Here is a 15,143-nt window from a genome sequence, read left to right as displayed (position 1 = left end):
CTGAGAGCTGCAGTTGGAGAGTCCTGACAACAAGTGACAGCACACAGGGACAAATAACAACAAATCAGCGAGTGTAAGACAGAAAATAGATTTGTTTTGGCCAAAATGACGGCTCTGGCCCTCCACACGCCACTCAAGCTGAAGTAGTTAAACCCCCGCAGGATTTAGTGCTGGAGGAGAACTACATTAGTGGCTGCAAGGTAAGATGGATTTAAAATGAGAGGATGATGAGCAGGGCAGGGATGAAGGTGCTGGATCTGAGTTAAGAGTACAGTATATCCTCCACGATATCTGTTTGAATTAATCATTAAATACCTTAAACAACCTGCAGTAAATGTGTCCAAGCCTTCTTAATTAAACTCACAAATAACAGCCCGGGGCTTGTATTGAAAAAATCTTAAAGGAGAGGTGTCATGGCCATTTCCACTGATCATAATTCCATTGTTGAGGTGTACTAGAATAGATTTATATTCTGCATTTTTCCAAACTCACATTGGTTTCTCATCCAGCATCTCTGTAAACTACTTGTATTCACTGAATTTCACTATCTGCCTTTAACGGCTCGTTGTAGCTCCCAAAGCTCCAGCCCCCACCCTCCCTGTGAGCACAGTGTGCTCTGATTGGTCGGGACGTTGTGAATCGCGCTGAGCTCCGTGGAGGTGTTGTTTCCTTGTTTAGGATACATAGCGAAACACAGCCAAATTCATCCTGAGCACACACAAACTCACATCCGAAGTAAAAACAATAAGTGTGGCTTGATATTGAGTAAGACAAAGGTTGATAAACGCTGTGAGAATGGGTCTGCAGAGAGAATTTCGCCGCGATCCCAACTGTCTGTTATCAGCCTGCAGCCAGGGAGGAGAAATCAGCAGAGCTGCCTGCTCCCTGCACACAGATGTGTGTGTGAGGAAGTCCGTGGATCGGTCAATTTGGACCAATCAGCGGGGGCTTAACGTAACGGCTCCGCGGACGTAACGTAACGGCTCTTCGGGATTGGTCCATTTCGTTCCGGGTACCGCTTGACATCATGCCGTACCCGGAACGAAATGGAAGACTCAAATGGGCAGTGACGTATCTCCAACGAGGCGTTTTGGGGAGGTATTTTCTGTGTTAGAGTTTTACTCGCTACAGGGTGTACTTTGAGGGTTTTGACTTTGCACACCGTTTACATGCATAAAAACCTTCATAACACACAAGGGGACGGGTAATAACCGGGAAAAGCATGACACCTCTCCTTTAATGAAAAAAATGTCATTATAGATAAGAAAGCCACACACACACACACACACACACACACACACACACACCACACACACACACACACACACACACACACACACACACACACACACACACACACACACACACACACCACACACACACACACCACACACACCACACACACACACACACACACACACACACATCACACACCACCACACACACATCACACACACACACACACACACACACACACACACACACACACAGCCACACACACACACACACACACACCACACACACACACACACTTACACCACACACACACACACACACACACACTAATTCCCAGAAGAACAGTAAAGCGCTCTGACTAACTTCTCTATGGAGCTATTTCTGTCCATTACCTCTGTTCTCGGCCCAGAGCGATGCAGAATGGAAGAAAAAAACAGCTGCTGTGTTTTTTAATTAGTCTTTCTTCAAAGCCCATATCTCTCCTCATATGTAGGATGTACATACATTTCAGAAGAGAGTGTGTGGGCACCATGTGTTTGTAATTAATCGTCAGCCCTCCTTATAGAGAATGTTTCTAATGGATGTGGAAATATGCAGAGGTTCAGAAAGCTCTGCAGAAGCAGGACGATTGGAGGTTTTGTTTAAAGCTCAGTCGACTTATACCCATGAACCCATCCGTGATGAGCCGGCTGCCTCGGGGTAATTCAGAGCTGAGCTGAGTCACAACCTGAAAGAGACTCGCAGGGTTTTGCCAAAATGCCAATTTGTCCTCAGAAAAACAAACACAGAGCCGGCCAGATCCAAGACTTTTTCAGATGCCCCCTACGCAAAACATACGTAACAGAGGTGCTCATAGCAAAGAAAATCCAAAAATAAATAGTCCGTCCTTATTAAACAAAGCTCTTTATATCTGATAATAGGATCCTGCAGTGAGGTTATCTGAGTCTGCTGCACTGTGTGAATGCGTCACAGTTCAGAACGCTGCATTTCAACCTGATCATGCAGAGTGGCTAAAAAATAAACATCAAACAATGACACAGACCAAATACCTGTGTGTGTATGTGTGTGTGTGTGTGTGTGTGTGTGTGTGTGTGTGTGTGTGTGTGTGTTGTGTGTGTGTGTGTGTGGTGTGTGTGTGTGTGTGTGTGTGTGTGTGTGTGTGTGTGTGTGTGTGTGTGTGTGTGTGTGTGTGTGTGTGTGTGAATAGAGTCTTATCCTCTGACAGACACATTTTCTGCTCCAGGCCTTTAAATCCAATGGAGCTGTCAATCAAAGTGTTTCCCAAAGGGGACGGAGCGGTTATGGGTGCGCCTATTTCTTTCAAAGCCAGGAAATAGATTGATAACATGGATTTAAATTAACTGTGTTATGCTATAGAATATATTTCCAAGGATTTTCCTCAACAAAAGACACCACCTCTGAAGAAAACGGACCACTATTCTCACTGCAAAACCCACATAAAGAAAAACTGTGTCGCCTCCAAAAAACAGATACCGTGTTATTTTGTGCACCTGTGCAGTGTGAGGTGCCAGTGTGTGACGCAGGTAGTTTAACACACAGAGAGCTACGCTGGAGGTGCTCCTTATGTTGTGGCTTTTGAAGCTATGCAGAATAAATGTGTGCATAACAGAAAGTGGAACAATTAAAAACCGATTACAAAAAAGCTTTTTATTTATCTCAGACTGCCTGTGCTCTGTTGTGATTGGTCACCCGCTTAGAGATGCCCCGCCTCTAATTCTATCACATACAATGGGTGCGTCTCACTTCGGTTATTTTTCATTTCCTCGCTCCTCGGGCTCGGTATCACCGGAAGTTGATTTGTCTGCGCCATCTTGAGTACCGTCCTAGTGGCCTTATTTTTTAATAAGAAATCCTCAGACACTCGCCCCGCCCCCTTACTGTGTATCGCTCACTGATTGGACGATGCAGCGCATGCACTGATCTGGCTGCTGTCACACGATCAGACTTCTCGTGGTTTCCTCGCGTCTCTCCATGCTTCCCTGGTGGGAGAGACTAGTCGCAGGGAAACGACGCAAGTGAGGGACGCAAGGAATCCATTTAACCGAAGTGAGATGCACCTAGAGTGTCTGGAGTGCTAGCCAACAGAAGCGTGGGTGTTACGTAGTGATGTCACTCTGTTCTTGTGGATGTTAACCTTTGCAGACCATTTACATGCACATAAACCCTCTATAACACACTACAGGAAAGGGGAGAAAGTGTGTGGTTTGTACCTGTTCCAGCAGGTCCTCCACCTTCCTCTGCCAGCCTTCTCTGGACGCCATCATCTCCAGATCTTTCTGCTGCGAGACCTGAGTCATCGCCCCCTGTTTGTCAGCTTCATACTCCTCCGTCAGCTCCTCCTTCAACAGATGCACCTCCTCCCTGCAGAGAAAAGGCCACACTTTTTGGTCTGTTGTACCTTTTATGCATCGTTTACTGCGACTGTAAATATCGTACGCCTTCTTAAACTTGTGTTAATTCCCCCTCTGTTGTTATCGTTATCAGTGAGCGCTTTAGGAAACAAGTTAATAGCGAGTGTGATGGTGGAGCAGAGGGGGCGAGACATGACAGAGATGGATGAGGAAACAAATGGGACGAGCACCAGAGAGTGAAACTGACAGGCTGACAAAGAGTGTAACACATCCGAGGAGTGTTTTTTTGGCTTACTAACCGCAGTGCATTTCTCCACTTCTGGTCCAAGTCGTCTGCCATCTTGTCCATCTTCTGTTTCTCTTCTGTTCGGATGGACATCACTCTGGCGTCGTGCTGCTGCCGCTGGGTCTCGATCTCCTCCTTTAAACACAAACAGGACAGACTTAATACGATCTTAATAATATCTTCCAACTTGCCTTTTTTAGACTTTTACATGCCTTCCTTCCCCTTAGAGGCACAATCAGAACTGCTTGTCAGATAATAATACTAATCAAGACAGACTTTAGCCTTAATACAACCTTTAAGATGCTGATTTTTAGACTTTTACATGCCTTCCCCTTCCCCTTAAAAGTAAGTGTGGCTAGGTTTGCTAACTTTAGTTTCTCAGCCAGTCTACAACGTGTGCTAATCAAATGTACCGAATGTGATAATCCTCATCCAATAAAGAGTTGGTAACGTCATCCAGCGTTTGCCACTCGACAGCTAAATCATTAACGACAACAATGGGAAGCCGCTCAAAGTGAGCAGCTCTCCTCCGACTGCTCTGACCAGATGCAGCTTTTCACTAGCTGCACGACGGATGACTCATAATGCCACCTCCACAGATATTTATAAAGCTGCAGGGCATTTAAAATGTGCCGCTTGCAAAGCAGAAAGTATGTTCAGCAGGTCGGAGGTTTATCTGCTGTTCAACACCCAAAGGCTCACCTGTGCTTTAAATCCAGATTTCAAATGTTTAGCATCTAAGAAACGATGTGTAAGAAGAAGACTATTAATATCTACAAAATTGACAGAACTTTACATATACTGTTCGGTTCATCTTCCTGTCTTTTTATGGAGATGATCAGATTCCCTCAGTAAGATCCTGTGTGTTTTATAACGGTCCAAATCCTCTCTTTTTACAGAGCGCCACTCTGTCCCTGTGTCCGCGCTCACCCCTTTATTACATCTTTTATTGGGCATTGTATATCCACTGGTTTTATTTGCACCAGCTGTGGCTTTAATTAATATCTTCATCTGTGTCCAAGCTGGTGCTGGACACTCTTTCTGTTTCCTGTTCTGTCCAACATGACCTACAATTAATACAAATAATGTCTTTCCTCATCTCCCACGCACGCACGCACGCACGCACGCACGCACGCACGCACGCAGGCAGGCACCCTCGCACGCACGCACGCTCGCACGCACGCACTCACGCACGCACGCACGCACGCACGCACTCACGCACGCACGCACGCACGCACGCACGCACGCACGCTCGCTCGCACGCACGCTCGCACGTACGCACGCACGCTCGCACGCACGCACGCACGCACGCACGCACGCACACACACACACACACTTCCTGTTTCTATACCAGAATCAGTATCTTTTCAAACACACACACACTTGAAATCGCCTCATCATCATTATCTAACAGCTGGCCTACAGAGCTGCACTTATTCCTCGGTTGAATCTCATTTCCTGCCTCGAGATGTCCTTCCTCTCTCCATCCTTCCCTATTTCTCGGAAATCTTTGGAGGCAAGTCGCTTTCCTGCACTACCGATGAAGCAATTACAGATTAAAGATTGCTCTGACAAGACATCGGCGTGTATTTACCGCTGCTTAAAAGGTAGACTTCAATGGGAAGGATCCAGATGAATTAACTCCAGCTAATTGATAATGCTAACCTAGATTAGCTGAACATGCAGAAATGTAAAATGTGTCTACAGGCGAGCATAATATTCAACCTAATGGGGAATAAAGGTTTCAATAATACATCAATAATATTCTCCTATATTACATTCATGTTTAATTATAATTAGTTTCAAATTACGTCGGAAACTTACCTGTAAATTAAAGCGTCACCTATATTGAAGTTATTTTCACACTTATATAGATATATTCATCATTATCATTCACATCTGTACAGTATATATGTTAACAGTTTGACGTACTTCTATTGTTTAGTTACAATTTGTATTTCTCCCTCTGTCTGTCGTTGCTGCTTTGACACCCGAGTATTATTTTATCATATTTCACTCTCTTATTTTCCTCCTCAGTACCCCCCTCACCTGCAGGTCTGTCAGCAGGTTGCTGGTCTCTCGGACCCTCGCCCTCGTGGCGTCCAGCTCGATCCTCAGTTTGTCTTGAGTTTCCCTCAGACAGCTGATCTGAGTCTGAGCCGAGTTCATGTTCTGCTGCCCCTCCCTCACCAGCTCCTGCAGGTGGGACACCTGAGCACATCCATGGAGGAAGTTATCATCATCATCATCATCATCATCATCATCATCATCAAAGGAAGAAGAAAATGTTGTTACGTTTATGGACTCTATGTCACGTTAGTCAGAAAGATTTCAATTAAGAGAAACCTGCTGCAGCTTCTAAAACAGATGCAATTTGACAACACTAGAAAATATCAATTTGACATCACATGAGAGTTTAGAAAAATATAAATCCATTGCAAGAAGCTAAAAAGACAACAGGACCTGTTTACTAAAATGTTAGGGGCATGTGTTTTATTCTTCTTAAGGATTATGAAGTTATAATCCATGTGTCAGTGTTGTCAGAAACTCACTAAAATGAACAGCTTACTTTAACATTGTGATCACATGGGTACCTCCTGATTGGCCATGTTGCATTTAAGGACTCTAAGTTACGTTAGTCGGATATATTTCAATTAAGAGAAACCTGCTGCAGCTTCAGAAAGGAAACAAACACATGCAATATGTTTTCCAATTTGACAACACTAGAAAATATCAATTTGACGTCACATGAGTGTTTGAAGAAATATAAACCCATTGCAAGAAGCTAAAACGACAACAGGAACGGTTTACTAAAATGTTAGGGGCATGTGTTGAAGTTATAGTCGTGAATTATTTGTCAGTGTTGCTAGAAACTCACTAAAATGAACAGTTTTGGTTTATTTTTGATCACATAGCCTGGGTACCTCCTGATTGGCCATGTTGAGTTTGGCCGACAGCTCCTCCTTCAGGTTGTCGAGCTGCTGCTGGAGGCGATCTCTCTGCTCCTCCAACGACATACGCTTGATCTCAAACTCCTGACACATTTTCTGCACAGGAGAAGAAGAGAGATGGCATTCAAATAACATTAATGACAAAACCACATTATTTTAACACTCGAAAAGACAAATGATGAGATGTTTTCTTTCTTCTAGGGAGGCTGTGGCTCAGTGGGTAGTGTGCTGGACTTCGAATCAGGGGATAGCAAGTTCGAGTCGCACTGCAGTCAGCATGTCGTTGTGTCCCTGAGACACTTCACCCCAAATTGCTCCTGTGGGGATTGCCCACAGTACTGAATGTATGTTAAGTCGCTTTGGATAAAAGCGGCCATCTCATATAACCAACCAACCGGCGTCTATAATCCTTCAAAACACCACCAGATTCTTTACGCATCCTGGCACTGAAATCTACAGTGGATATGTTTTCTATGGAAGAAAAAGCAGCAGAAATCATGGTGTTTTTCTGCATTTCAGCACGTTGTATAGAAGAAATACAGTACCGCTGGATTCTAGTGTCACTGTGTTTCCCTTCATCGCGCTAACATCTGCTGAGTGAATGATAATTGAGTATGTTTCCCACCCCCACATGAGCAATTCTCACCATGCAATCTGAGATGAATGCCAGTAGAGCTGCTGAATATAATCATATACAGTGAAGCAATGGAAATGTGTCACTTATTATGGGTTTTTGTAATTATGTAAATAAATGTTTAAGGCAATACTAGAATCTTGGGATCAATGTACTTTGATTTATTAGATTATTTTAATTATTGAATGAGCCAAAAATCACACATTCCCATCTATCTGTAAATAGTTTGTTGACTATATTTCCGTTTTTACTTATTCCCTTTTACACCGAAGGCTACAAAAGTCAGAACAATTTATTTGGCTTATGAATATCACATGATGATGCATTAATTGTGGGTAGCTGAGTTATTTATAGGAGGGACTTATCTCCACATGGAGCTTTAAATATATATGATAGCATAATTCATCCCTCCCAGTCGTCTGAGGGTGTGAAACATTGTTACCATGAGAATCTCTCCAAGCTCTATTTCCCTCAAACGTTGTGAGACGTGAGAGAAATTTAAATCAAGCGCTCCTCTTATCTTATTCCCGAAGGATCAGAGCAGTAATCCACTTTCTCCTTTTATAACCCAATTACTGTAGATGTGCCTGTATCACACTGCAGAGAGGTCAGAGGTCACATTAAGGAACCAATGCTAATTAAATAAACACTGAGAATAAATACCCTCACAAAATCACAATCAAAATATGGATTTTACACAAGGATTGTATCATCAAAATACAATACGGGTTGATATGAGTATGTAGTGTCTCTACTTTAAAGAGTCCTCTCCTGCTGATGTTCAGGTGTATATCAGTATGCAGTGTCTCTACTTTAAAGAGTCCTCTCCTGCTGATGTTCAGGTGTATATCAGTATGTAGTGTCTCTACTTTAAAGAGTCCTCTCCTGCTGATGTTCAGGTGTATATCAGTATGTAGTGTCTCTACTTTAAAGAGTCCTCTCCTGCTGATGTTCAGGTTGTATATCAGTATGTAGTGTCTCTACTTTAAAGAGTCCTCTCCTGCTGATGTTCAGGTGTATATCAGTATGTAGTGTCTCTACTTTAAAGAGTCCTCTCCTGCTGATGTTCAGGTGTATATCAGTATGAAGTGTCTCTACGGCCCTGTTGTGATTGGTCAACGGCTTAGAGATGTCCCGCCCCTTATTATATTTTAAGACAAGACACTGTGTCAGAGTTACCTCAATCTAGAAAGAATAACCCACCGTACAAATTAAATATTAATTAACATCCACAGCAGAAAGGAGATCTGGAGATATGACTGAGAGCCTCTTAAAGTAGACTGTGGTGAAAGATGAATTAATACAGCGGAAGCAATTTGTACAATTGTATCGCCCTGGTTTAGAAAGCCGTTAATATTCTGCTGACAAAAAATGACCAGTTTCTTCTTCCTCTTTCCCTCTCTGATAAATAAATAAAAACCATCATTAATCTAAAGATGACTAGGCGCAGCTTACGTAATATTTTCATAATTTCTCTCTCCATCTCCACTCTCTTTCCTTTCAGGGAATCAGGCAGGATTTAATGTCAATGAAAATCATCCAATTAGCAGTCAGCTTCAAACAGCATTGGAAACTCCAGAGGGGGGGGGGGGGGGGGGGGGAATAAGAGAGGGAAATGTTATGAAAGAGGAGAGGTATAGGAAGAGACAGAGGGAGAACACAGGGTTCAAAATTATTTAGGATTTGAGAAGTGATCATTTCGGAGACTGAATAAGCGTATATCGTGCTGCCTTCATGCCTCTGAGCTCAGTCCCTTTCACTGGACGTCAACAGGACTCTAAATGCTCGCTGAATGCAGGTGGAGTCATGTGAGCGTGAGTAAATGTGGTGTAATGTGGTGTAAGGGCGAGAAAAACAAGCGCTCCTCCTCTTGTACCATCCCAGCAGGAAATGATAATAATAATAAAGCAAAGATAATGTCTAGTGCAGAAGTCGTGTGATTGGTGGATTTTAAGTGACGTCATCCTGAGTCATCGGCCCGTCATGGAGCCACGAGGGTGAATCTTATTTCTGTGACTCACCGTAGGACACGCTGCACTTTAAAGGTCCCATGTCATGGCCATTTCTACTGATCATATTTCCATTGTTGAGGTCTACTAGAATATATTTACATTGTGCAATGTTCCAAACTCACTTTGGTTTCTCATACAGCATCTCTGTATAGCATGTGTATTCACTCTCTGTCCTACACGGCTTGTTGGAGCCCCCCCCTCCCTGTGAGCCCAGTGTGCTCTGATTGGTCGGGACGTTGCGAGGCTCGTTGCTGCTCCGAGGAGCGGACAGGTTTCCGGGTCGGCGATACAGTGAGAACAAGCAAAACTCATCCTGAGCACACACAAACACTCACAGCCGAAGTAAAAACAATAAGTGTGGCTTGATATTGAGAAAGAAAAAGGTTTATAACGCTGTGAGAATGGGTCTGCGGAGAGCATTTCTCCACCATCCCAACTCGTCTATTACCAGCGTTCAGGGAGCTCTATGCAAGTCAATGGGACTCCCTGTTTGTTAGCCAAGGGATCCTGGTGTGTGAGGTGCTCCAAGGATTGGTCCATTTGGGCCAATCCGGTCATTTGTTGTTGATCTGGGTGTTCACACGTCACAGAACCCAGGAAGCAAACAATGGAACATGAGAAATGTCCAACGAGGCGTTCTGGGGCAGCATAGACAGGTCTTTTCTGTGTTAGAGTTTTACTCGCTACAGGGTGTACTTTGAGGGTTTGTGACTCTGCAGACCGTTTACATGCAGAAAAACCTTCATAACACACAAGGGGACGGGTGATAACAGGAAAAGCATGACATGGGACCTTTTAAATGCTCCTTTTTTCTTCTTCTATGGTGTCTAAAAGGGGCTTCCTAAGATAGTGTGATAGTAGCTCTCAGACTGCAGTGGATCTTATGTGTCATGAATAAGTAAAACCAGGATGAAAGGAGGCGTCTTGTGTCATCACAGGAAAGAAGTCTACAGTATACTACGTTGATATCGTAATTCTATGGTTTTAGAGGCTGCATTACAGTAAAGTGATCGTAGTCATTAAATCCACATGTTGTCCCGGATGACAACATGATGAAAAAGTGACGAAACTGCAGACACACACATGCAGACGGCAGAGCATCTTTCATACTCAGAGGCTTTAAAATAAATCACAGACTGGCCAGAAACTGTTCCTCTACATGCTCACAATCATTTGTTGTTTGGACTGTATGTACCTGTCCCTGAGTCTGGTGGTCTTTGGGACGTTCATTTGTTTAGACATTGAAGAGAGGAGAGTGAATAAAGGAAAGAGACAGCAGTGACAGGAGGAAATCCGCAGAGGGAACGCAGGCAGAGAGTGATGTTGTTTTCCCGTCTTAGTCTTAATGTTGACCTAATTAAATGTGTGCAGTCGGATGAGGGAGCTGCTCATTTCTCAGGGAAACATATTTCCTTAAACGACAGAAGCCCATTGTTCTGAGGAGGAAATGTAATTGCTGATGGTGCGGCACAGGTAAACCCTCAAGAGTTGGGTGTAATTACTGTTTTTATATGAAAATGAAACTCCCATTGTGGCTTTTTCTATGTTTCACCACCTTAGGGTTTATATATGAAGTCATAAAGGGGAGAATACACATCCTCTGAAGCTGATGTCCTCGCTGCATGTGTCCACATATCTTAAAATAGACGGACCACAGGAGGATAAATCTGCTGAGCTTTGATTCTGTTGCATTGACAGCTGCTTTGACAGCAGTGTGTAAATATAAAATCCAGCCATATGGTAACACAGTCAGTGTTTCCTTTAGGACTAAATTACTGTCACTTCAACGGCATTATTTCATTTACACCGAGTTCTTTGGATCTAAAAACAAAGATGAATGATATTTCTCAGAATCCCTTGTACTCACGGCCATGTGTATCTTCCTCTCCTCCTCCTTCTCCTGCTGAGCCTCCTCCCTCAGGGCCTGGTGCTTCCCCTCCAGCTCCTCCAGCGCTCGGACCTGCGCCTCCTTGAAGCGATGCATCTCCTCCTCGTAGTGCGAGCGCAGCTGGCACAGCTCCTTCTCGTAGCCCTGGTGCTCCTCACGCAGAGACTGGGGGGGAACAGAAGGTGGTTTTATTGGATTAATGGACGACAAACTGCACGGGGCTTTCTACTTTGACTTTAAAGGTGTCCAATGCACTTTCTGATGTCTTTTATACATAAATATGTGTCCCCGGTGTGTCAGGGAACTCACGCAGCGTCAGAAAATAAAACCCTCTCTCTTTTCCTCCGTACCCAAATCTCTAAAAACGGGGCTACAACGGAGCTGATCCAGATTTGCGTCCGATATGACGTAATATCGGAAATGTAGGCTGGCTTTACACCCACGACCCAATCAGAAACGTTGCTATCAGAAACAATGCCCGACTGTTTTGGACGTAATATGGTCGGTGTTTACATTAGCAAACATCGCTAACACTCAGAGCTAACGCAGTACTGGAGAGAGCAGAGACTGGGGGGAACAGAGCATTAAAAAAGGTGTTTTTTTACCTACCTTGCCACACTATGGGTCTAGAAGGCTGGCAATAAGAATGGCATAAACTCAAATGTTTTGTTTTGTTTCTACTGTTCCTCTGAAGATCCTACCTGCTCCAGCCGCACCACGGTCTGTTTGTGCTGCTCGCTGCAGTTCTGGCTCTGGTTCAGCACCGCCTCGCGCTCCTCCTCCAGCCGGCACAGCTTCTCCTTCAGCCGGCTCTGCTCCTGGTCCAGGCTCCTGATGGTCGCCTCGTGGGACATCTGGGTGGCCTGCAGCGAGCCGATCTGACCTGGGAACAGTCGGATCAGAGAGTGGGACACAGGTGAGCTTCACAATGAAATGAGTGTTTGGCTTCGTTGTTGCTTTACTGCTGAGGCGACAGTTTCATCAACATGTGCTGCAACTGGAGCACAGATACAGAAGGAGCTGTTGCCATTCTTGGGCCAGGACTCTCTTGAAAAAGAGATTTTAACCTATCCTGGTTAAATAAGACTGTTAAACACCTCAACTAGAACATCCATAGAATTCTAGGGCTGTCGCGAATACCATTTTTCGGGCTCCGGATATTCGGTAGTAATCAGCAGCGAATATTCTAATATTCGGGGGGGAGTAGTAATCAGCAGCGAACCGCTTCAACACGTGTATTTCGGTTTATTCATGGCATTCATTTTGTTATTCTACAGTATTGTTGTTTTATAGTTATTTGTTAATGTATACAACCCAATTTGTGTTCTTTGAAATTGAAAAGGATATCGCATTGTGTTTGTTACTGTGACTTAACATAACTACACTCTAGCTATGTACGAATGACAATAAAAGCCTTGAATCTTGAATCCTTGAATAAAGGTATAATAGAATAAAGAAACCCATCTCACTGGCTTTGTGCAGGATCTCCGTGGCCTGCTGCTGGACTCTCTCTCTGCTTCCCTCCAGCTCGTACTCCGTGTCCTTCAGCTGCATCACCCAGATCTCCCCGTCCTGCACCGCCTCCTCCAGCTGCTTGTGCAGGTTCTACACACACACACAGTAAACATTCACAATTAGACTGCAACAGTCAGTATTTCAAAAAGAAACAAACCCAGTCATCATATCTCTCTCCCACCACAGCACCCAGTCACAAAAAGCTCTGTAATCTAACTGTTCAGACGGGCCTGCAGCTCCATCAGTGCCGACACATTACATCTCCACAAAACACCACTTTCCTGAAAACCATCTCCGCCCTGAGGCTTTTGTTTCTTCCTTCAACTGTTTTTCATCCGAGTTAACCCACTTTCCTTCCCACATTTTACCAAAGGAAGACTCTCTTACTCTTAATCTTTGATTGAAATACTGTAAATAAGAGAAAATACATTTGTAAAAATTGTTTTTGGGGAGGTTATGAATTGAATTTTCCCCACACTTCTTATACTTCCGTGTGGTGTTAAACAATTCCGTGTTTGGTTGCCTTGGTTCATCCAGCTATTGATCTGTATGTCCGTCAACACACACACACACACACCTTGATGGTCCCCTCTGCGTTGGCCAGTGATGTCTGCAGGCGGTTGGTTCGGTCCCGGTTCTCCCTCGCCTCCTCCTGAGCTTTCTGCAGCTCGCTCCTCAGTTTCCCCAGAGAGCGCTGCAGCGACGTCTCCTGAGCCTGGAACTCCTTACGCAGCTCCACCTGAGACAGTTACACACTTTAGCTCAGGGGTGTCCAACATCTTTTCACCGAGGGCCACATACAGAAAAATATACGAAGGGCTGGGCCAATAGGAAGAGTTTATTTCAAGCTTGTTATGTAAATAAGTTATTGGGCTTTTTTTTATTATCAACTAACATTTGTTTTCAGCTTTAACTGACTGAATGTATTTGAAGTTGTCTTTGTAACACATAAACACTACTGTGTAATATGTGTTTTCATCTATATTTAAGAAGTACAATACAAGACAAGTACAAGTTTTATTTGTGGGCCATATTTCATTATACTTTTTGAATTTGAGTCAGTCTTTGTTTGTGTTCCTTTACCTCGGTCCTCTTCCAGGCCAGCAGGTTCTCCGTGGTCAGCTGGTGCGTCCTCCTCATGGCCTCCAGCTCCCGCTCATAATACTCCTGAGCTTTGCCCAGCTTCCCCTCAAACTCCTCCACCAGACGCACCTTGTCCTTCGTGATCTCCTCCACCCGCTCCATCAGCGCCTCCACCTGCAAAGAGAGACGGAGAAATGAAGAGCGAGGCTTCCTTTTCCTTCCTGAATGAAACCACAAAATCCCTTGTATTGGATTGTTAACAGTTGAGAGGAAAATGGGAATAAAACAAGGGGATGACATGCAACAATGGTCAGATTATAAACACTGCATGTTTGTTGTTACTGGTAAACCAACTGCACCAACAAAACATCCCTATTTTTCAGCTTTTAAAGGCATAAAACTTTCCAAAACAGCAATTACTCCATTGAGTAACTTGCCGTACAGATGCTTCAATCCAAAGAAAAGTAGCTGTCTCTCTCCCTCCCTGCTCCCACCTCTTGTCTGTGCAGCTCGGCCAGCCTCTCCTGGTCCTCTGTGGAGGAGGCGCTCTGGTTCTGCTGGTTGTTCAGGAGCTCCTCCACCTCCTGGCGGTGCGTGGCTCTCAGATCCTCCAGCGCTCGCCGTTTCTCCGCCTCAAACTGCGCCTGAGCCTGGCTGAACGCCCGCAGCTTCTCCTCAAAATCCCGACGCATCTCCTCCACCTATTGAGACCACGGGACATTTTCTATTCTGTGTTGTTTGTGAGTCACTGCCAGCTCACGCTCACCCTCTGCCAAAACTAAAAACTCCATCTGGTATAATAAAAAGTGTCAAATATCAGATTCTTAAACCACATTCTGTCAGTTTTCTTTGCAGCTTCTCTTAACAACAGTAACCCGTCCTTTACAGACATGAGGTGGAGAAAATATACAAAAATGATGTTATGGTGATGTTATGGTGAGGAAGACGAGGGACTAACACACACCGAACCCAACAAATGATCAAATATTCAGGCACCATCACAGAGAAATACACTTCAGATGCATTTATTCCCACTGCCATCAGACTTTAGAGAAGCAGACGGAGGTGATGTGTGTCATCATATTGGACATAGGTATCCTACATCTACAGGCTTGTTACTTCATATCATTTCTGCTGAATGCTTATTGTATAGCTCACTAGGAGAA

The 15,143-nt window shown here is 44.2% G+C and overlaps 1 protein-coding gene across 3 annotated transcripts in view; it reads right to left on the bottom strand.

Annotated features, from left to right (window-relative positions):
- zgc:85722 (uncharacterized protein LOC407982 homolog) overlaps window positions 1-15,143 on the bottom strand; it is a 31,245-nt gene that overhangs the window by 6,152 nt on the left and 9,950 nt on the right. For all 3 annotated transcript variants that reach the window (XM_034151036.1, XM_034151035.1, XM_034151037.1), the window contains exons 5-14: window positions 14,472-14,678; window positions 13,978-14,151; window positions 13,472-13,633; window positions 12,849-12,984; window positions 12,081-12,262; window positions 11,359-11,544; window positions 6,819-6,941; window positions 5,944-6,105; window positions 3,908-4,029; window positions 3,468-3,618 (exon numbers count right to left, since the gene is read on the bottom strand). In XM_034151036.1, the coding sequence (XP_034006927.1) occupies window positions 3,468-3,618; window positions 3,908-4,029; window positions 5,944-6,105; window positions 6,819-6,941; window positions 11,359-11,544; window positions 12,081-12,262; window positions 12,849-12,984; window positions 13,472-13,633; window positions 13,978-14,151; window positions 14,472-14,678 (1,605 nt within the window). The remainder of the gene's footprint in view (window positions 1-3,467; window positions 3,619-3,907; window positions 4,030-5,943; window positions 6,106-6,818; window positions 6,942-11,358; window positions 11,545-12,080; window positions 12,263-12,848; window positions 12,985-13,471; window positions 13,634-13,977; window positions 14,152-14,471; window positions 14,679-15,143) is intronic.

The sequence above is a fragment of the Trematomus bernacchii genome, unplaced genomic scaffold (genome assembly GCF_902827165.1).
Source record: "Trematomus bernacchii unplaced genomic scaffold, fTreBer1.1, whole genome shotgun sequence".
In the NCBI taxonomy this organism is placed as follows: Eukaryota; Metazoa; Chordata; class Actinopteri; order Perciformes; family Nototheniidae; genus Trematomus; species Trematomus bernacchii.
The sequence above is the reverse complement of the archived record's forward strand: the minus strand, read 5'-3'. Positions and strand labels throughout refer to the sequence as shown.